This window comes from Balearica regulorum, chromosome 4 (assembly GCF_011004875.1).
Source record: "Balearica regulorum gibbericeps isolate bBalReg1 chromosome 4, bBalReg1.pri, whole genome shotgun sequence".
Classification (NCBI taxonomy): Eukaryota; Metazoa; Chordata; class Aves; order Gruiformes; family Gruidae; genus Balearica; species Balearica regulorum.
In genome coordinates, this window is record NC_046187.1 from 38,318,829 (window position 1) to 38,342,257 (window position 23,429).

At 37.9% G+C, this 23,429-nt stretch overlaps 1 protein-coding gene across 1 annotated transcript; it reads left to right on the plus strand.

Annotated features, from left to right (window-relative positions):
* Positions 1-210: 210 nt before the first annotated feature.
* TMA16 (translation machinery associated 16 homolog) lies at positions 211-20,365 on the plus strand. The gene is given in 8 exon segments (XM_075751825.1): positions 211-417; positions 1,466-1,578; positions 9,440-9,477; positions 10,278-10,362; positions 11,449-11,597; positions 18,323-18,365; positions 19,997-20,128; positions 20,130-20,365. Coding segments are annotated over 8 exon segments (822 nt in total). The 5' UTR covers positions 211-222; the 3' UTR covers positions 20,197-20,365.
* Positions 20,366-23,429: the final 3,064 nt, after the last annotated feature.

Consider the following 23,429-nt stretch of genomic DNA (forward strand, 5'->3'; position numbering starts at 1 on the left):
TGCTCTTGGTCTGTTTGGTTTTTGGCGAAAAAACCCGGCACGCTCAGAACAAGTAACGTTGGGGCTCTCAGTCAACGAAGCTGGTGGCAACTGGCACCGCCGCGCCGCGGAACGCCCGCCTCGCTGCGCGCGCCGCCCGCCCGGACCGCTCTGGCTGTTGCACCGCGGCGGCGGAAGGAGGGTGGCTCGCCATGGTGCGTGCGGCGGGACGCGGTGGTGGGGATGAGGAGGCTGGGGGTCTGGGCGCGGCTGTGGCAGTCTCCCCGCTTCTGGGGGCGGCGGGGCGCTCCTCACGAGGCGCTCCCGGCCCTTCCCTTCCCGCCGGGAGCGGCCCCGCCGGCGTTCCTGAGGAGGCTTTGGGAGTCTGCGGCGGGTCCCCTGAAACGCGGCAGGCGGCCGTGTGGGCCGTTAACGGCGGTAAACCGACCTCGCATTTAAAAGGTGCCCCCTCCCCGGCGCTCGGCGGCCGCGGTGACCCTGGCCGTCGTATGGGCGCGTTGCCTCCCGCAGAGGTTTGCGTCGGCTGAGGCCTTCCCGGCCGGGAAGCCGGCGGGCGGGGGCAGCGGGGTCGGTTTTGTGCCGGTACCCGCCGGCGCCTCCGGACTGACGGGAGGAGGAAGCGAGGAGCGGGATACCGTGTGAAACTAGCGCAGGGTGCCTCGTAGGATTTTTTTTAGGGGTTCAGGATAACTTATCTTTGACTTTATCTTTTCCTTTTTTTTCCCATCCTAAGCACAGATAATATGATGTATTAAAGTCTGCGTTTATTGATTGCTGTTTCCTGCATCACATTTGCACATTTAACCTCCTTGTTCTCAGGTGTTTCTTTGGCACACAGTTAAACACTTTAAAGATTTAAATTGTATATTGTTTTATAAACCCTTCCAGTTTTGTTCAAGCACTTTTTCACCAAAAAGTAATATAACTTAAACTAGTGTTACAGTATTTTTTAAATTTGTGAGTCATATTCCCTCTGTGCTGTGTGAAGGGCTAGAGAAGGAAAGCCTTTGGCTGCTGTCTGATGTGAGGCATTCTCAAGGGCTGCGGGGAGGGACAAGAAATTCCTTTTTGGTATGTTGTACAAATTATATACGGTTTTTGTCAGAAATCCAGATGCAGCAATCAGATAGAAGCTTGAATGGGGACGTTTACTGCAAAGGTACAGAGAAGTAATCTTAATTTCCTAGCTGCAGGGTTTTACAAAATAGATATTTTGAGAGTAGCCACTATGTAAGATTTCTTATATCATTTTCTGTGCTCTGGTAGTTTTGTTACAACATATACCATGTTCAAGTAATGTTGTTTGTTACTGAGGAGGGTAAGATCTAACGTGTAACTGATAAGCTGCTGCTATAAGTTAAGGGCTTTCTGAGATGCTGATTCTTTACCATGGTGTGTGCTCCTATCTGCCCTTTAGTGTTTTACTTAACTTTAGTAGTGTATAGTATTTTTGATTTCTTTTCAGCCAAAGTTACGAAAAACCCAAGGAGGGAAGCAAGAGAAAAAAGTTATCCATCCTTACAGCAGAAAAGCCGCACAGCTTGCAAGGGAAGCACATAAACAGGAAAAGAAAGAAAAGTAAGTTGACTGTGCAAAATCTGTGTACAGACCAAAGGATAGTATCACAGTAGATATATTTTTTTTTTGAGGGAGGATGGTGGTGGAAGGGGACTGTTACACTGGTATAACCTTAAGATAAAAGAAAGACTTATATAAATTAGTACTGCTGGGCCATGTGAACTGCCAGGTTTACAATCATGAAATCAGCTTATACAAAGTGTATAGCTCTGCTTCTTGGTTTTTGGTATTGTCCTTACAAGTTAGGTTTCTTCTTATCACAGCATTTTGCTTTTTATAGTCCGAATAGCATGACGGTGGTGATTTCACATGAAGCTTAGTCATCTAGTTTGACTTTACTCCAGGATTTAATAAGAATCCTGCTTAGGGTCTAGCTTCTTGTGCTGAAGTGCTGACTTTATAGGAAAGGAAGCCCAGAAACCTTCCTGCAGAAGAGAGACTTCTGAATAAAACTGAATAGTTAACCCTTCTTTGGTGATTTCCTGCTGTTCCATGGCAAGTTTGGTTTTCTGCTTTTAAGTTTTACTTTACCCTTCCACAGATGAAAAAGATAGCTGGAGAAGACTGGCCTTAAATTTCCATTCTCTCTCAGCTTTCTCGTTGATATGCTATGATTGTTTGTTTAGAAAGTTAATAAAGCGAACTTGAAGCATTTTCTGTCAAAGTATACTAGTATATGGATGGACTGTATGAGCTGAGTCCAAATATTCACATGTCTGAAGGTGTTAAATTTGGGAACTCCTGATACAGTTGAAATGCTCCTCAGAGACTGTGCACTTTTATGGTTGGGGATGGATGTACAACCTTATCCAGGGCAAAGTTGTAAGGTTGCTCTAACTAGAAAGGGGCCCTTTACGAGCATAGCTGTCATGTAGTCTTGAGCAGAGCTGCTGCAAGAATTTACAAGTAGAGTGTGTTGAGGATCAGGCAGTTTCCCAGTGTGCGAGAAGTTTTCACTGCTGCTGCATGGTTTGTCTGTGCTCTCTGACTGCTGATTGTAAGTAAGTTTTTATTGTAGGTTATTTTCCTAGTGCTATATTGACTACTTCATCCCTCAACTCTCTTATCTTGCCTCATAGCTGCCACTCAGAGCACTTAATCACAAAAGATAACTGAATCATACTTGAGTCTTAGTGCTTACATCTGTGACTTTGCCATAACGAAAACCATGCACAAGAAAACTTACTGCATGGAGTGATGTACTGATTATTCATTATGACATGGCACACTCAATAAAATCTTTTAGTGATTGTCTCTGTGAGTAGAATTATACTGATATAGACACGTGTGCCGACATTTCTTGTTAGAGTGCTACTTTTGGTTCCTCTTGCAACAGCAAGACCTTAAAGCAAAGAGCTCCCACTGGAATAGTATTCTCCCATTTAACTTGCTCTTTAATTACTTCTTTTCATGGAGAAGGTTTTAAGGTATATGTTAGAGATTGTGCCGGGCAATCTATTTTGTTGCAGGTAATACAGTACCAAATGCATCATTCATTTCTCTGCTTAATGCATTTATATCGCAGTAGTCAGGTCATCCTTTCCTTGAAAAGGAATGAAAAGGTGCTGGCTTTGTACTGGCTAGGCTTTGTTACGGAGGCAGCTAGATTTGGCAAGTCATAGTATGTAAGTAATGTTGCTTAATTCTAACACAGGTGCTTTTTCTGCTGAAGAGCTGAAAAGTTTACTGCTTTAAGGGTATTCAGAGCAGTGTCAGGGTGTCTTGGGCTACCAGAGCCACCTTTGCAGCAGTGGACTCTCAGCTCACACTAACATTGCCACATGGTCCACCAAGCAAAATATGGAATCAAAATTATTTTCGGAGCTAAAGGCCACTTGGTGGTTTTAAGCACACGAGGTTCAGTAAACTGGAAATATTACTGACTTTCTAACTGATTCTCTAAACAGATATACTGGTAGGAAGCAATTGTAACACACCTTGTCCTTTCTTGTACGATGATCTAGATGATCTTGACCCTTCAGTTTGGTTAAAAAAAAAAAGTTCTAGGTCCCCCAATGACAGACAAAAATTTAAATTAATTTATTGGAATTTTCCTTTCTTTCAGCACTTGTTACCAAATAGATTTGGTGACAAATCTATTGAGACTTGCTCGTCTGAGAGTTGATTCTCGTGCCTAGTCTTTATTATGTAGATTTCTGTCTGTGCTTGCTGAAGTAGATTGTCTCATAGCTCAGCACATGACAATACCAGTCTTTTATCTGCACTAGCCCCCACGGTTCTAGTTTTACAGAAGATGCTCCAGTTAATACATTGTGGAATGCACCTCTCAGTACAACCACGTTAATTTTTGGTATTTTTTTTAACTGCATCAATAATTGCAATACCAAAAAAATGGATTTGTTGGATTGAACAGCAGTGCTGGAGAACCAAGTTCCACAAGGTATATGTTTAGGGAGTTTATTTCCTATGCCTTGCAAGTAACACCTAATCTTGACTAGCAGTACATGTAGAACAATTGCTACAGTGTCTTCCTTCTATCTCCTAGCACCCGTTGCCACTGGCTGTTAAAGACAGCTAAATGCTCCTTGCCCTTCATTTGGGCTCCAGTAGTTTCCCCTGGGCACAATGACAGGTTAATCCTCTATGAAACCTTTTTGGGTTTTTTTTTGCAGATTTAAGTTTAGTTCAAGTGCTAACACACGTAAGTCTACCATGTTCAGCCTTTATAAAGTTACTTTATAAAGTTACTTTATAAAGTTTCAGCCTTTACTTTATAAAGTTTCAGCCTTTATAAAGTTACTTGCTTTTTAAAATGGAATTTTACTTAAAAGAAAGAAACTTATTTATAAATGAGTTTTTTACCTGTTTGAGAGACAGTGGTCTTTATACAAGTACGGTTAGCCTTCCTGTTCCTTTCCTCTGAAAATGTAGCAAAAGGAGCTAGTCATGGCAGCAGAATCCTTCCAAGTGAAACAAGCAGACCACCTTTTGGCATGTGTCACAGTTTACCTGAGGAAAAGCACCATTTTATGAAAAATGATTAAATAATAATAAAAGCTAAGCTTCAAGCAGCCCAATGAAAGAGCAAATGGTTTATCCTGAATTCTTGTGGGCATCAGTGAAGCCTAATGCCTTCACAGAGCAAAAGTGCTTCATAGAGAGAAACTCAGGTTAAGATTAGAGGATGTAGATTGCTGTCAATTTTTTAGGCTCTGTTTCTTGATTTCTGCCTTTTTTTTTCCAAGTTCCCTTACTATTTCAAGTGTGAGGCCTCTAGGCAATTTTGCATAGGTAAACTGTTCCACCTAAAGTGGTGTGTCAGTCTGGACCATCTGAATCGTATTGTGATAGCAAAATGATCTATCTGTAAATAAGATTTCTACATCTTGCAGTTCTGGATGCTAAACAATTAACTAGTGTTGTTCACAGATCTGCACTTTGTAGATCTCTCTTGTTGTGGTGTTCTAAAAATAATTTGCATTAAAAACATCTTCCAGTTGTCTATGTTCTATTTTCTCTACTGTCTTGGATTTCTTCCTTCTTCAGAAGTCTTGCTAAGGGTTTCTGTTCCTTTTGGATCTCTGTTATCTTAGTGATCAACTTGTTAAATCTTAAAGTCTTTTTTTTAAATGTTGGGAGTTAAGCATATGTTTAAAAACAGTCAGTTTAACCGCTAACCAATCTTTTTAGTGTAATTACTTAGCTTTCTGTTTCTTTAATATAATGGTGGGGTTTAGGTTCATTTTGCACAGTTCTGAAAAAGACAAGATAAATTTCTGATGCTGTGGTCAAAGGAAAGCTTTCCACTCCTACACTCAGGAAAAAGCAGCAGCCCACACCAATTTTGTTCTTCCTCATTCCTTTTGCAGGTCTATTAAATGTTTTCTTTTACTGGCAGCTGATAATACTAAATAAATGCTCTGGCATTGTTGCTTCCAAATTTGTGACTTAACTGCAATAAGTTTACTTAATAATGTTACTGGAAGGTGAGAATGTCTTTTGTAGAAATATCAGTAAATGTTTGCTTTGCTTTTGTGCGGTGTATTTCTTTTGGTTTTGTTTTCTTTTGGTACTTGGCTGGAGAGAGGATTCAGAACTGGAGACAGTTGAGGCTTGTATTTTCTTTTTAACTTTTCTATATGAAGAAGAGAAAAAACTACTGTGAACATTCCTGTTTATGTTAAACAGGAAAGGAAATCGCATTTAGTTGAGGTGCATATTCAAATATCCTTTGCCCAAACAAGGTAATAAAAAAGGGAAGACGTTACCCACAAGGAATTTCAATGCTTAATGCAGCACTGGGAAAAAGGAGAGAGAAATTCTGCTCTAAGTTGCAGAAGTCTCTTACAGCGTCCATTGTCCAGATACTCTTCAGTACAAGCATTCACAATGTAATATGACAGTAATAATAAGCTTATTGCCCAGAAACTGTGGCTGCACTACAAAAGACCAATTTTGACCATAATAAGAGGAGACAGAACAGTTGATTTTAGAAAATTGACTACGATCTTAGGTCATCTTGTTCACTTGAATTGCACCTTTTTCTTGCTTGCATCCCTCTTCTCAGTTCTCCTCAAGCTCTAATGAGCAGCAACAAATTCCAGTGTATTGGTACCATTTTTTTCTCTCTTAATCTGCATGTGGATCCTTATTCCTATAGGCAGCTTGTTTGCTCTGTTAAATCATTACAAAGATGTTCTTTTGAAACAGTAATAGCTTGTTCACTGGTGCCAGTAGAACACTACTTTTCCTACACTTTAGGAAACCAGATCATAATGGGATATTCCTGGAACTTCTCTTAGTAGTGATGTACCAACACCAGTCATGTTTTGTTTGCACCTGATGAAATCGCTGGTTTTGGTAGCTAAAGCTGATCTAGCACTGTTGGTGTTTTTTTCTGTCTTTTTCCCTCCCAAGTCAAAATATACCCTTTCTATTTTGCATATATTGTAAATTTTTAGGAGTTCGTGCATTTTCATTACAAATATAGCAGTCTAATACGGTCTTGCTCTGAGATATGAGAGCTAACGAGTTTATTTCTTGATCTGGCGTGAAGCGACCCCTTAGGAGTAAGCAGCAGCTTTAAAATGTCTCCTTGTGGAGCTCTTTGTTTCTCCTTAGCTTTTCTGTTGTCTAACCTCTTTATCTCCCTTGAGCCACTGTGCTGCTACTTGTGCTATTTGCAGTAGAGATGCTTTGAGATGTGCTCTTGCAGATTCTTTGTGGAGCAGAAAAAGTGGTAGCTCTTAAAATTATATGTTTTGCTTACAGAAATATAAAATAAAATGAAAAAGATCAGAATTTTTGATTCTTACAGAGGGATTTTCATGTGGAAGCATCCTAAAATGCTTAACCAAGCCATGCCACTAATCGGTGTGTAAACTAACAAAAGCTGACATATGTAGGGAGAAATATGGAAGGTATTTAGCAACCTGAAACAAGAAACAAGGAAATATGTCCTGTCAGATTTATTTTCTTAATGAAAGAGCCTGTCTTAGTTCTTAGAACCATAGGAGGCATTTGTATGTGTGGGTGTTACAGGAGAAGATACTGAATCGGTAAACTCATTTGGCAAATATTTATTAGTACTAATATTGTTAGTATTTAGAGTAGAACAGTTTAATACAAGATCTGAGCTAAAGAGGTACTGATGGAGCATGAAGGCTTTAACCTTTTAAGTACCTAGTAATCATCAAGAAAACCACTAATCATCCATATCAATAATCATTGTCTAAGCAGATGATTTTGGGGAGGTGGATGGAAGACAAAATCATTAAGAAGCAACAGCCTGCCACAGCATTGTATCCTTGTCCTCATCCTCTCTTTCCCTTGAGCAAAAAAATGTTACTTATTGTGTGGAAGGGGTTGAGAGGAACTTTCTTTGACTTACCTTATTTGATTAGCCACCCTGCTAACACTATTGCCTTCTAGCAGTCATTGAGGCAAGGTTTTTATGAAAAGTACAATAAGGCAACATCCGATCCTATCATTCATTATTTCTCATACTGAAATAAGTTGTGTACACCTAGACACTGAAGGTTTTTCTTCCAGAAGATGATCTTGGTTATATACTTCATTGCCTTGATAAATGAAGGATCTAGTGACCCTTGCAGGTGCAAATGGTAATTTGTAGTGTTTTAAAGCATAAATACATGACACGATTTATGATTCTAATTGGGCAGCTTTTCTAGATGGCATTGTAGTTTTCTCCATGGCAACGCTTTGCAGACGTGCTCGGCTGGCTGTGTTGCCATGCAGGGTTCAGAGCAGGGACTGCTGTTGTGGAGTTCCACTGTGTGGAACATGTGTCCTTTTCTTGGTTGCTATTACTGTTCAGAACTCTGCCGTAAGCTCCCTGTAGGCCACCTACCACAGTTTTTATTGAAGGCATCTTCTACAGCTGAGTTTTTAAACCTTGACTTCTAATTTAACTCCTTTTTCCTTTCTTTTTTTATATAGTCTCATCCAGGTCTGTCCTTTAACCCACAGGAATGAGAGTAACTTTTGTTTTGACACTATAATCTTTTAATTAATCAACCAGCTTGGGTTTTTTTGGCAAGTATGATAGAACTTAAACCCCATGCTTGACCTCTCTAGACTTTTGCATTAAAAATGCTTATCCCAGATGCTGAGGATCTATAGAAGTAAAAAGACTTTTCTTGAATGCGCTAGTGGAATTCTAAGCGGCACACACATGCTGTGCATTTGCTTTTATGTGGCTTCTAAATGGTCTTCAGAGGATGAACTACTTCTTGAAAAAGCTAATCTTTATTTTAATAATGTAGGTTTGTGGCCAAGTGACACAAGTATGTTTGTCTCTGGAAAATAGGGCTTGCTCTTTTGCTCCAGATTTTTGTGACAGGTCACAGACTTCTGTGCTCTGAGTTACTTCACTAACTCAAAAGTGCTCATTAAATTCTATAGGGTACAAGGAATTTAATGAAGGAACACATTAGCTTTGAACTGTGTTGAATTTGGGCATTGTTGGTTCTTTGTCAATGGTATCTTTTATGATTTTCTTTATCCTTTATCAATTTTCTTAGTAAGTAATAAGAAAATAAGTTGATTTTATCAGAGGTCCACTGAACATGCATGTCTAAGGTATTTTTTCCAGTGACAAATTTTATACTTATTCTAACAGTCTATTGTTTTCCTTTCTGGAAATAAAGTGACATTCAGCAACATTCATTGCTGCGGACTGAGCCTGGGACTTTCAGGACAAAAATGCATGAGGCACTGTATTACCTGTTAGAAAACTTGTGTTCTCTGAGAACTGCTCAAAAGGATGGGAATTAATCCTAAACTGAATTGTGTACTCACATCCCATAGAGTACAGGCGGCTTCAAGTATCCTGCCAGAGATTGAGGTGGAGTTGAAAATACTTTGCGATGGACTTTTTTATAAAATTCTTAATATTGGTTTCTTAACCAATTAACTTTTACTGTTCACTAAGCACAAACTTTAATTATTACAATTTATTAGATACTAGAATGGTAGTTTTCACATTGTATGCTTGATTTGCAAGGATGCAGTGTGGTGAAATCTTTTGTTCTTGATCTGCAAACTCATTAAACGTACCAGCAGAATATTAGAAATACTCCATGAAATTCCTTTTGCTGTGCTCTAAGAAAAGCGTTGTGTCCTAATTTTCTCTAGAAACTGTTTAACTTAACAGGTAAACTGGACAAATTTCAGATAGCAGTTTTACCAAAAAGGAAATTTTTTAGGTGAAGCAGAATAACTTTTACATCATTCTGAATTTGGCAAATATTTCTATTTGAAATTTTACCTTGACTTTCATTGTGACTCCCCCAAAAAAATCTATTTGGAGAAAAAAAAAGAAAATAATTATTTATATGGTATTCATTCCTAGCTAACATATCTGTTTTTTCTTTGCTAGGTTGAAGACTGATAAAGCTTTGCGTTTGAGCATCATTGGTGAGCAGAAACTCTATTACTGAATACAGTATTCAACTTTTTTGCATAGATTTTTTTTTACCAACGTTATAGATACTCCAGTTAGAGTTTTCTTCAGTATAATCTCACTCTGTAATCTTAAAATAGACTTTGTTAAAAAGCTGAAATATCTGACATGTTCACTCAGTATATACACGATTGAAGTTGAGGCTGAGCATAGCATAGTCTTCAGTAGGTGTACATGACAACAAGGCAGTAATAGACCAAACATCTATTTTGTACATCTGTACATGTCTTTATTGTACTTGTCTCCGTGCTTTTTTTTAATTGCTTGTAAAAGAGGGTGACGTATGTAGGTTAACAGACACAATTGTGCTAGCAACTAAATTCCAAACTGAGACACAACCTGAAATATTTTTTCTCTTTCATATGATTGACACTGCACCTTCTCAATTTAATGTGTTTAAAAATTGTGATGATCAGAACTCTTGCTCAGCCGTTGTGTTGTTTTTTTTCCCCTTGGGGCCTTCCTTAGTTTCCATCTTAAGCAATTGATACAGTGATATTTTAAACACTAATTTCCAGTAAAGCAAAGCGTAACGCCTTTTTTCCATAAGGAAGATATAAAATACATCTGAAATAATGTGAGAATGTTGCTATTACAGCTACCTTCATACCTGGTACACACAATATCAGTAAGTCTACGATGCCATTCAGAATCTTGAAAAATGGGGGGTTATTTCAGAAACTTTGAAGAACTTTAATCTGTGTTGGTTCTACAGTGATGATACAATCATTAATGTTAAGTTTATTTTTTGTAGGAGAAAAACTGCAATGGTTTCAAAGTCACCTTGACCCCAATAAAATTGAATACACAAAGAAGGAAGCTGGTGAACTAATTGAAAAGTAAGACTGGTGTTAAAAATAGGATTAAAAAGCTTGATTTGTCTTTTAAAATAATGTTCTTGAAAAAGATCTGTAAAGTGATGATGACTCAGAGGAGGACTTTTTATGTATTACTATCAATAATATCAAGTAGTTGATTTTTGTTGCAACTGAGGTTAATTATATATATATAAATGTGTGTGTATTCACACTAGAATTACTGAAGACAGACATATATTGTTCAGGTTTTTTTATTGTTTAAGTATATCTGCTTTTGTACTGTGTGGAGGACTTTAAATGACTTGGACAGTAGTAATTGCATGCATTTTCTAATTGGGTTACTCAGCGACACTTAAACGCACAGATTTCTTTCTACTTCTCTATTCTTTAATTTTTTTTTCTGAGAAGATTAAACAGTACTCAGGTGGGTCATTTTTTAGGGCAGGAAATACCAAAACTGGATCTGCTAAGAAGAAACTCAGTTATTTCTCTGCTGCTGGATGTATGTACCTGTGGCTTGGCACCATTTTTCACCTGCTAGCTAAAAACATAATATATATTGTTCTTACACAGGTGTACTCTATCAGTTTCCTTTCAGAAGGTCTGACATATTTCCTGCACTGTTCATGAAATCTGTATACTGCTAAGCAACGCTAGTGATACTCCAAAGGCAATAAAAGCTTACTTTTTGGATTTGGGTTGGATGTTTGCAAGATGATGTAGAACACGTGCCAAAGAAGAGCTTTAAAAATATTGAAGTGGTGAAATTCAGTAATTAAAATTGAGGAATACTTAGATTTAATACTGGTCTTCCAGAGCAGATGAATTATACTAATGTGGGAGTTTTGTTTTATGCAAACATAGTTTAAAAAAACCCAACAAATAAAACCACTAATCCTTCTAGCATCTGCAGGTGATTCAAATGAAGTTCTAAATGGAGCTTCCACTTTGAAGATTAAAGTAATAGTTCAAATCTAAGAAACATCTCTGACTAATTTAGAAAATAAATAGAATTACTAAAATGACTTTTTAGATTATCAAAGTAATTCTATTTTGCAAAAGTTTTTCATGACTGCATCTAGCATAAATGCATTTTATTTCTTTCAGTTATATGTGTCGATTCAATGCGGAATTGGAGCAGATTGAATTACAAAACAGTATTAAAGGTAGACAAGGAAGACAGCATGGTTCACGGGAAACTGTCATCAAGCAGACCATAGAACGTGAAAGACAACTCTATGAAGGCTATGGAATAGGTATGTAAAAACGTTAGAAATAATCACGCCACCTCCTCCTGCTCACAAGGCTACAATCTAAGTGAAATGTCTAGGCATTTATTTTTCTCTTTAAAGGAGTTAACTAACAGCTAGATATTTATGCCTTGCCAAGGATTTAGGATGAGGGGCAGGGTGAAGAAAAGGAGAAAAAAGATGGTGGAGATCTGACTCATAATTCTGCTTTAGTACTTTCCCTTTGTGCATCTTTGCTAGTACTGCCTCTTTAGTGCAGGCATATGTAACATATTTTTGAGACTAAAGTAAGATTTAATGCACCTGTCTCAAATACAAATTCTGTTCAGCAGCTTGCTTTGACCTTCATTATATACAAAGTATTTTTTATCTTAAAAGTGCATTTTAGTGGGTGTGCATGTTTTAACATGTATCAGAACAAAGACTTTGTTTGCTCATGGGGGGAATAACCAGCATCACTTTCTCTACAAATTACTTTTTTTTTAGGTGGGCTTCATTATCTGGACTTGTGCCAATCCATACACAGCTTCTCTAACATTCTTACAATAATATACAAACTTACTGTTAGGGACAAACCTGTGGCCTGGCTTGCCCCTTTCCACTGAGGTGGACCAGTGGCATGAGGAACTTTAGCAAGTTTCATATCATGAGAGAGTGGGCTTTAGGGTTCATGAACTTAAAAAGAACCAAAGCTTCCGAACTCATGAGCCTAAAACATCTCTGTAGAGAGACCTTTCATTCCACTAAAGTTGAGACGTGTTTCGTGTGGGAGAATGATTGCAGCAGAAATTGAAGTACTGATGTATTTCCAAAGTTTGAATATTTTTGGAGTTTTCCTATTAAAATTTAGGTATTCCAGGAAGAAATCCTGAGGTATTATAACACATAGACTCTACAGGCTCTATTCGACAGGCATAAAAGATAACCCACAAGTAGAAAACCACATTTTTCCTCCTCTTCTCAGACAGAGGAGTTATCCTCCTTTCTTTGACTTACTGGAGATGGTGGTGGAGGGAGTGTAAGTTCTGTGTGTGTGTGAAGGCCCTAACACTTAACCTCTTAATAATCAAAACCCCACAAAAACTCCAAAGATTTAAAATTAAAAATCTTGTAGATAAGAGCTTGGTTGAAAGCACTTTGAATTTTTAAACATTCACCTTGTCCATTATCACAAGTTTGAGTAAAATCATAATGCTGGATATTCTGGCTGACTTTCTTATTACCATTTATCGTCCTTTGCGGTAGCCATCTATGCCAGCAGATTATCTAGTGAAATCTTCTGAGGAGCAGTCATGGGTGAAAACCACAACATAAGCGTTAGAGCTGAAAATTTCCCCTTAAGGTGCATAGTGTTCTTTAAGAAGAAACACTCTTTTTGAAAGTATTTTCTGGTTTTGGAGGTAGTACGCACATGCAAGCTACACTGAAAACAATTTGATAGCTGGAACTAGGCTGAAGGGAAGCAGCAGTAATCTGCTGAAATAAGGGAGAAAGACAAAGGGATAATGAAAGTGCCAAAAGCAAAGACTTGTTTTGAGGAGAGTCAAGTTCAGAATAGTAGTGACATTTATATATTTTGCTTTAACAAATAAGCATATTGGAGTTGCATGATGAACTTGGCTTTAATGCTAAAGTATTTATTATTCAGGCACAGTCAGTCATTCTAACAGTGTATGTATGTCATGGAAGAAATGAAAAATCTACATTGTTCTGTGGGTAGGATACAAAGCACAGCAAGGTTTGGGTTGTGCATCATATTCCCTTTCCCTGATTTATATTGTACTAATAAAGAAAATGAATGGCTTTAAAATTTTGCCTATATCATTGAGTACTTCCACAACCTGCAGTGGCAGACGAATTGAGGAATATCTGTATGACTTCATGCGTAATCTTTGATTTCTTAGAAGGAGGGGAAAGAAGTCATAGGAAAACAGATACTATGAATGTCATCAAATAGCTTAGTTGTAGAAAATCTATCTCCTTTTTGGTTTTGCTTTTTAAATTTTAGTTCTTCCTTTTTTTTCCTTATTGCTTTGTGGAGAGCTGACAGAAAAAAGCAGTAGGACTGGATAGAAAGATGTCAATGCACAAGCACAACATAAAAATAAAGAAGAATCCAGAAATATTGTAAGCAAAATTTGAGGTTATTATAGTATTAGTAAGTAAAGCATTCAGAGAGCATGGTGCAACTTCACATATTAAATACACTCTCAAATCATTCATTATTTGTTATCACAGCTGCTTCAGGTTTTGCTCTCTGTCTAGTACAGTATTCATTCAGGGAAAATAGTTGCTGCTAAATACTGTAATTAGAGATTGGGGATAAATGGAAATCAGCTGGAAACTGTGCTTTTATGCTCTAGCTCATTATTATCCCTGGAAGCTGTAGTGAGTGGAGCTTTTATAACTGACTTAGTATTTGTTGGGTTTTTTCCCCCTATTCTTGAACTCAGTTTGTATGCATGTTCATTTGCTGTAAAGAAACTACATGATATAAATTGTTTACCTTTAGAAAGGTCTCCTAAAATTTGATGCTGTGTATATATCAGATATATGTAAATGCAAAATTAATTCTTCTTTACTGGTTGTTTACAAAAGTGGTAAATATCCAAAAGCATAGCAAATTCTAGTCTTTCTGTAAAAAACAGTACCTACACAAGGAACATTCAGTCGTCTGTGAGGTGGTTGAGTTTTGTTGGCAGCTTCTTGTCACTTCCTTACTCGTTAAATATATCTACACTAATTTTACTGCAGTTTTCTTCCTGATGTCATTTGTGTGTTGTGTGTTTTTAATCTGGTTTTATATGTCTACAGCAAAGCTATTGAAAGGGAATCCTTTATAGGATATGCCCTTGGAACTCAGAGTTAGCATGCTTTCAGTTGAAAAGCATCATAATTATTTCATCTGAACATCATACATTTTTGATTATTTGCTCTAATTACCTTGCATGTTCTCTCAGAAGCACAATGTTAATCTTGGGGAAAAATGTTCCTTAAAGCTAAACACACCATTTTTATTAGTTAATTCTTGAAACTTCAGGTTATATGGAAATTGATTTAATTCAGATGAAAAATGTATCATTTACATGTATCTGGTAATGTAACTACTGTACTGTTTGTTAGCTGCTGTTTTCTGTAATGATCATTATTGTGTAAATGAATGGTTCTTTGTCTAAAGAGCATTACAGTTTCTAACATCCTTTTCCTTTTTTAACTTCAGGCTGCAATATCATCTTTTGACCTGACTTAGATGTTTCTCTGTATGACAGTTCTAATGGATTTGATATATATGCAGCCTATATTCTGTGTAGAGCACTGACAAAGCAGTGATATTTCAGTCCTTGTGAAATGTAGGTAAATCTCTTGTGTGAGTCTTTGCTTTGGGAGAGAGAAATGTTACTGCTATGAAGAAGGATAATGTTTTTATTAACAACATACTTCTGGAAGGAAATAAAACATCTCAGCAGACTGTCACATAGCACTTAGTTAAAAAATAGTTCTGAGACAGCCAGCTGTAGAAGGGCACTCTGACACCAGGACTGGCTCCTCTATCCTTTTTTTCTCTAGTTATGTTTTAGAAGCCCTCCAGTTCAAGCCTGTGCACAGAGGCAGGATCAGTTAGACCTACAGCTGACAAAAGCTTTTTACCTTTGATGCTGTGGTGGGTTGACCCTGGCTGGGGGCCAGGTGCCCACCAGAGCTGCTCTATCACTCCCCCTGCTTCACTAGACAGGGGAGGAAAGGTACAATGAAATGCTTGTGGGTCGAGATAAGGACAGGGAGAGATCACTCACTAATTATTGTCACAGGCAAAACAGACCGAACTTAGAGAGGGAATTCCTCTAATTTATTACTAGGCAAAACAGAGTAGAGGAATGAGAAATAAAATCAAATCTTAAAACACCTCCTCCCACCCCTCCCATCTTCCCGGGCTCAACTTCACTCCCGGCTTCAACCTCCTCCCCCCTCAGTGGCACAGGGGGACGGGGAATGGGGGTTACGGTCAGTTCATCACACGGTGTTTCTGCCGCTTCTTCATCCTCAGGGGGAGGACTCCTCTCGTGGTTCCCCTGCTCCAGCATGGAGTCCCTCTCACAGGAGACAGTCCTCGACAAACTTCTCCAACGTGAGTCTCCTCCACGGGGTGCAGACCTTCAGGAGCAAACTGCTCCAGCGTGGGTCCCCCACGGGGTCACAAGTCCTGCCAGCAAACCTGCTCTGGCGTGGGCTCCTCTCTCCACGGATCCACAGGTCCTGCCAGGAGCTTGCTCCAGCATGGGCTTCCCACGGGGTCACAGCTTCCTTCAGGTGCCTCCACCTGCTCTGGCGTGGGGTCCTCCATGGGCTGCAGGTGGAATCGCTACACCCCCTCATCCTTCCTCCATGGGCTGCAGGGGGACAGCCTGCTTCACCATGGTCTTCACCATGGTCTTCACCATGGGCTGCAGGGGGATCTCTGCTCCAGCGCCTGGAGCACCTCCTGCCCCTCCTTCTGCACTGACCTTGGTGTCTGCAGGGTTTCTTACATCTTCTCTCTCCGGCTGCAAAAGCTCTCCCTAACTGTTTTTTTCCTTCTTAAATATGTTATCACAGAGGCGCTGATTGGCTCGGCCTTGGCCAGCAGTGGGTCCGTCTTGGAGCTGGCTGGCATTGGCTCTGTCAGACGCAGGGGGAGCTTCTAGCAGCTTCTCACAGAAGCCACCCTTGTAGCCCTCCCTGCTGGTACCAAAACCTTGCCACACAAACCCAATACAGATGGCTATAGGAACTTTGAAGTAATTTGGTCCAGTGCTTCTCCATCCGAACAGTTGGAAAGGTGCTGACTTTACCGTATTTTGCACAAGTTCTGTCTTACAAATCAAGCTCTGTCAGTTTGTCTTTTTCCTTGTTTTGAAATGGTGTTAAGCACCAACATCTTCATGACAAAGTTTGAGAGCTAACATGCTGTTTGTTCTTCCTTAGAAGAAAGGTAAGAAAATACAACTATCTGGAAGGGTCAGAAACATGAAAAATTTGCTTACTTAAATTTTTCACTTCTGTTTCATTATAACACATAGGTTGCTGAATACTTCATCTTAAAAATGCCAGACAATATGTGCTCCCCAAAATACTGCCTTAATTTCTTTTCCATTAGCTCCTGTGCCATATTTCTCCATCTTCCATTTTTTCCATCTTTAGTTCAGAAAAACACGCTCCTGTGACTTAACATTTTTAAAGCAAATGAAGAAGTTCACAAGTAGCAGCAAAAACCATGACACTGGTGCATGCTAAGGAGATACTTCTGAGTAAGACAAGTGTTATTAATCTGAAAATACAGCACCACTCCTGCTTTCCACCATCATTTAAAAAATCAGTTACTGTGCAGTGAATCAAGGCAAAGCAGCTTAGGCATCCTAGGTAAAATTCTGCATGAGTTTATAAGCTACACATCGAGTAGAAACGTTTTGGCTACTCCAGGGGGTGGTGGGGAAGGTCTGTCCCATAGGTCTCTGTACAAGATGTTTGCCTTCCTTTTTACTACCAAAGGTAATAAAGTCATGAGTATATGTCACTTATTTCTGTTAGTGTGAAGACTGAAAACTTTCAGTCATTAAAACTATTGATGTTTGCTTCTGTTCAGTCGAGAGGAACATCAACTCATGAGAGGAGATAGGTGCCATCAGTCTATATAAATATTATGTTGCATTTACTGCAGTATTTAACAGGCATTTCAGCAATCGTGGAATGCTAGTTTCCCAATACTGTGTAGTTTATAGAACAGGTGTTTAACAATGGAAAATATAGTTGCATTGGAGCGAAACTAATTGTTACCAAATTGACATTTTTTTGCTCAGGCTATCTCATTGCAGGTGGAAGGAAGTAGTATTATATTCCAAAATCCAAGAATGTGTTCTATTTAAACACCTGACATCTTACTGTACTCTTCAGAGTGTTTATATTTTTAAAACACACACACACATATATATGTTCTTGTACTGCATGGTAAATCTTACAAAGTATATTAAACATTTGTTACATTTTCTTACTGGAGTTATCAGGTATTTTCCTAATTCTACTGCTGATCTGCCTTGCTTGCAGTGGTGACTTAAGTGCTTTGAAATTTTTTTCCAAAACCATTTCAAAACACTTATGGACCACTCAGTACTCATTAGAGTGAGGCTTGTATAATTAGGGCAGCTTTGAAACTAACTTTCTTATTTTACCTTTCCTCTGTTGTGCATATTTATAGTAAGTTCTGCAGAGCTCACTGACATGGTTGAGTGAATGTCTGTTAAAAACTAGCATAACAAGACCTGAGTCTTGGTTGAGAATGTTACTTATACTTTTAAAACAATTAATAAATTAATTATTTTCCTAGTTTCTTTACTGGACATTTTTTAAAGGGAAACTGTAAGTGCTTAAAATTTTGCTATTTCTCAGATGTGTCAGTTTAGAGAAAATCAAGCATCTTCTTTTTATTATTTGTCAGGATTGGATTTTCAGTAGCTGGTACACTTGAATTCTGGAACAGTTCATAGGTATAAGTGCCATTCCCTCTCTTTAGGAGTGAGAGGTCTTCCTGTTAATATATTGCTCTAGAAACTTTCTAAATGAATCCTCATTCTCATTTTCTTGCTCTTTTAATCTCTGAAATAATATGTTCAGCCCTTTAGCTCACATTTCTTTCTTTGAAATGAGACTCACTCGAATAACGTAACACTTCTAATAGACCTTATTTTCATTCCTGTTAGAAATCCCAGACATTATGAACAGAAAGCATCTTAAATTTTTCAGGTAAGTTCTTTTTATTATCACTACTAATCTGTTTATGCAAAGTAGTGCTTCTGAATTTGACATGTTGTATGTCTCTTTTTCTTAAAAAAGAATTTATGCAAAACTGTCAAAAGAATTTGTCATTTGAAAAAGCAGACTAGATATGGTGTTGCTGTTTCAGCATTTCTTAGCTGTTGCAAACTAAATGCTGGTGACAGTGAATCATTAAAAAGGTTAGAAAGCTTTGACAGTTAGAATTCCATTTCTGTAACTTAAGTATCTTTTTTCAGTATTCTTAGAGAATGTTTTCTCTTTATCTAAAATTATCACCTCAGCTGTTCACTGATTTACACAAAAAGAATTAGCATTTACTGTTAGTGTTGCAGGATCAAGACATAGATTTATCGATAAATGGAATTACACTGTTTTCTTACCTGAACTGAGATTTCATACAGTAATGGTAGTCATATAACATAGTGACCTAAGTTATTTATAGTCAGAGCTTATCATTAAGTAACCAAAACACCACTAAGTTCTTAGTCATGTTTCTGAGATCCAACTCTAGGTGTGTATATACTAGTTGAAGATCTTAAGCAAATTGATGACTTGCATCCAGTTAAGAGATCAGGGAGCAGTGAAACTTGCTGCTAGCTCATCTGGGCCAGCAAGCCAATATGCCTTGGTAATGGATTGAATGAGCACTCTTGCTGACAGCTCTATCAAATGAGATACTATACAGGAAAAGAAAAAAAAAGAAAGAAAAAAAAGAAGGAAAAAAAAAGACTTACAAATGCTTATGTTGCAAGGAATGATATACCACTAACTCCTAGGGGTGGTATGTAGCCAGAAGCCATACTTACAGGAGGTTGGAATAAAGCCAGAAGTCTTAAAGAGGAGACAGGCCTCTGGCTGCTGTGTTTATAAATACACAATTGACTTGGGCTGGGACATCTGATGGAAGTGTTCTTGTTTTAGTACCTTGGTAAGGCAAGAACATGTCTATCTTGTAATTGGCAAATACTGTCTTTGCCCTTGAGAAAAATTATCCATGAAGTGCACTTACTATAATCAAGAAAGCATTCTGTTGATTGAGTGTGGATTTGACTTGTGATATTTAAAGGAACCCTTTCTCCTTCATGCAGCCTTTTGAAATAATATACTTCTATGTATTAATGTTTACTGACATTTTGTGTCTCCTTGAAGTCAGTCATACAAGTCATAATGAAGGACATTATGTTAATGTGGTATTAGGTCTGCAAATTGAGCATCCAGATGAAGGAACTCTGCCAAACTGCTTTTCCATTGCTGACAAGACTGGGAGTTTAGTGTGTCAAACCTAAAAGCAGGTGGCCTAAAGTAACTGAGAATACAAATAGTCTGTGGGAATAAAGTAAATCATATATTTTTTTGTTCAGAATGTCAAATCTGAAAGTATTTAATTCCTCACAAATGACAGTTGCTGTAGTGTACAAGATCAGGTGAAAACATTGGTGCTTATTTATACTGCATTGGGACTGATAGTGTTATTTAGAAAAGCAGCCTCACTTGAGTTAGCATCTTCTCAGACAAGGTGAATTAGCCCTCCCATTCCTTCCCACTATTTCTGTCGGTAATTGTTTTTTATTTTTTATTTTTTTTTTTCATTCTTTAAGAGAATGGGATGGTGATCTGAGGAAACTGCCGAACATCAAAATGAAAAAGCTCTCAGCTACGGATGCTGCTTGCAGTCACCCGGAGTTGGCAGATGTGGAAGCTAAAGAGGAATTGAATAAAGCAGAAGAGGTGGCCTAATGTGCATCAGCTGATTGAAGAGCTGAAACAGCTGAAGGGAATTGTGAGAAACCTATTTTAATTATCACTGGAAACAAGAATAAATTCTAACTATATTTGCAAAGGCTTTGCTAGTTGCATTTTTTATGAGCTCACTGTGTACCTGTGGTAAAGAGTAAACTATATTATTGGGTAAAGCTGTATATTATTGGATATTTTTTTTTAACATAAATAAATACTTAAAATCTTAATTGTGTCCTTCTCATACTGTACCTTTTCTTTAGGATGCAGGCTCCTGAGCTGACAAAACAATTGTAGGTTATATCTTGAAATCCTGACTAGTTGAGTACCTCTTCCCTGGTCGTAGAGCAGTCAGGATTCAGACATCTGTTAGAAATCCCAGACACCTGGGGAATCCTTACCTTTTCCTGGGAATGGCAAGAATGTATGTCCTTTAGTGTATAAATAGCAGGTACCCTGGTAAACAGTGGGCCCAGCTAGTGGCAACTTTTATCCATCTCTTGTGGTGGTGGCTGGGATGTTTCTAGGTGTACTCAGTTTTGTGGAAAGCAGTGATAGGCCTCATCTCGCAAAATCCTGTGCTGTGGTGGCACAGAACACACCTTGGGTGTAAGAAATACTCTCCCACTTGGTGGGAATGTATATCCAGAAGATGAGATACATGGAGCATCAGTTAATCATGAAGAACTTCGCTTGTACCTTCTCTTGTCTGAGAATCTGTGTCAAGAACATAGAGAGCTGTAAAGACTTCAATAAAATATTGAGTATTTTTTTGTCAAGAGAATTTGAGAGAATTATATTGTCTTCCCCAATCTGTATTGAAGAATTCAGATGAGAAGCCAATTAAAGTCCCTACAGTCTGTTTGTAAAGATATCTTTTGTCCATATTTTTTGACCCCTGTGTTGAGAAAGCTGTCCATTTCAAAATTAAGTTGCTTAGAACTTTTAAATAGCAGGTTTGTTTCACGAAGCAACTCTTTAGACACCTTTAAATATGTCTTTCAGGGAGGTTCTTAGCAGATTCTCACTTTTAATACTGTAAAATTTAAAAAAAAAAGATGAAAAAAAGGGCAAGGGCAAAGCCAGGGATAATTTCACAGCAGGCATTAAGTAGGACCTTTCTTGCTAGCGCGGATTAGATTGGGCACAGAAGTCACAGTTCAGATGTACTGTCTGTACGCATTGTAGCAGTCACAGTTCAGATGGCTGTTAGTTATGTGGAAATAATTATTCCTGGTGGATATCTTTCTAGTACTTGATGCCCAATACAGTTCTGTGTGTTAAACAACAAGGCTTTGTGATGGTAAATAGTTACGTGTGTTTCCCAAATTTCTTTTACAGATATCCAGGTGTGTATTTTCTCAGCTGTGCAGTAAGTGTTACTGATGAGTGTTACTCTGTTAACATCTATATGAAGGTTTTCTCTCTTTACAAAATAGGTTTGTGCTATCCTTTGATGTTTTAGGAAAACAGTCTATTTAGGTAATATAGAAACAACCCTTGTCCTCCTTAAATTATCCTAAAGAAGAAACCTGAATAAATTTAGCAGACCTGAAGCTTGTGTGAGTGATCTAATGCATCTCCAGGTGGACTGCAGGTCTTAAACCTGGCTGGAGGTCTTACCCTCTGACACCAGCCATATCTCTAGGCCATCACATCACTGCTTTATGTTTGTGCTTTGGAAACAGGTGTGCTGAAGTTCAGGGCAGGCCTTTGATACTTTTTAAACTTTGTTAAATAAAGCTATGTTGTGGAATTCAGCTTGTTTTGTTTTATAAAACTTGAAGTGTTGAAGTCTGGTAGAAGCTGAGCCAGGGTAATTGGTCTGAACTAAACATGTGTATGTGTTCACTGATTGCTTTGACAGATTTTGCCTTTCAGAAGATACCACCTTAAATTTTTGCTTATATATAAGGTTGTGTGTGCTTTGAATTCTTAAATAGAAACATTGCAGAAAGTTGCTTTCCCATCACATTGGGTGAAATACAGAAGGAAAATGAGCAGCAAGGTAACTAAAAGTGAATGACATGAACTAGAATGACAGTATATTAGGCTGACATCCTAGTGAATGCTTTAAAAAAGATTGTTATGCAAAGTTATGAAGAACAGAATGTTCTGTATTCCTTGAAACAATTGAGCAATAAGGTATTATGAAAAAAGTAATTATTAGTTGTGTGGTTGATGTGATAGTCAAATATTTGAAGTGATTTCTTTTTTAACATTTGTTATTCACACTTCAAGAACACGTTTACAATTTGGACTTTGTTGAGTTTGTGGATTTTCTTTCTTGAAGTCCATGTATTCACTGCTTGTTCAGCTGCCTTCTAAACTGTTTTGTTGACCTACTGCATAAGCAATGAAAAAAAGAACAGTTTCTGTGTGTGAACTTTTTACATTGAATTATCAGAAAAAAACATATATAGCTGTCAAGTATATATATTTTAATGGAAAAGTGATCTAGGCTTAAGTTGATGATGTGCAAGACCAATTTACCAGATGAGTTTTGTTGCAGAATACTAATGTGGCAAAGGGAAAGAACAAAGAAAACTCCAAAGCTATGTATTTATTTATTTTTTCCTTTTTCTGCTCAGAGTTTTTGTGCTGAGAGGTCGGGGGGGCGGGGGAGGCTGTCTAGAGTCTTTTGCCTCACGTGTGTTACTGAGACAAGATAGTGGAATCTCTTCTATCCACTTCGTAATCCAATCATGCCTGTGCTTTAAAGCCAGCTATGAGGTTTTTGTATGTGAATGGGTTTCTTCCCTATGGTGGAAAAAAAGGATGAATGCTCTTAGGAGTTCTGATTTGTTATTCGGTTTCTTTAAAATTAAAATCTAGAAAGCAGCTGCTGTTAACAGCAGGAATGGGAAATGTTTATGTGATGTTCTCTGTTCTTACAAACTCGCTGTAGGGAATACCTTGACATTCTGTTCCTTTGTAGCTAAGGATTAGAGACTCTAATATTAAATCCTCTATTCTAATTCTCTGTAATTGGCAGGGATTTTTTTTTCTGGTTAAAGATTAATTTTATGGAAGATTTCTTTCATTCTTAACTTGTCAGATATTGCTTCAGAATGTCCCTGTGTTTTTTATTTTTAACTGCAAGGTTGTAATAGTTAAAACTCAGTTTCCTTAATTATCAGGGCTCCTATTAAACATACAATATTTCAAATGAAAAAGTAACATTTTAACATGGAAAAATCACTTCTTATATAAGAACTTTGGGGGTTTTTTTAAATGTACTTTCTAATTTGTTATGCTGTACTTTGCAGTGTACTTACTAAGGTAACTTTTACT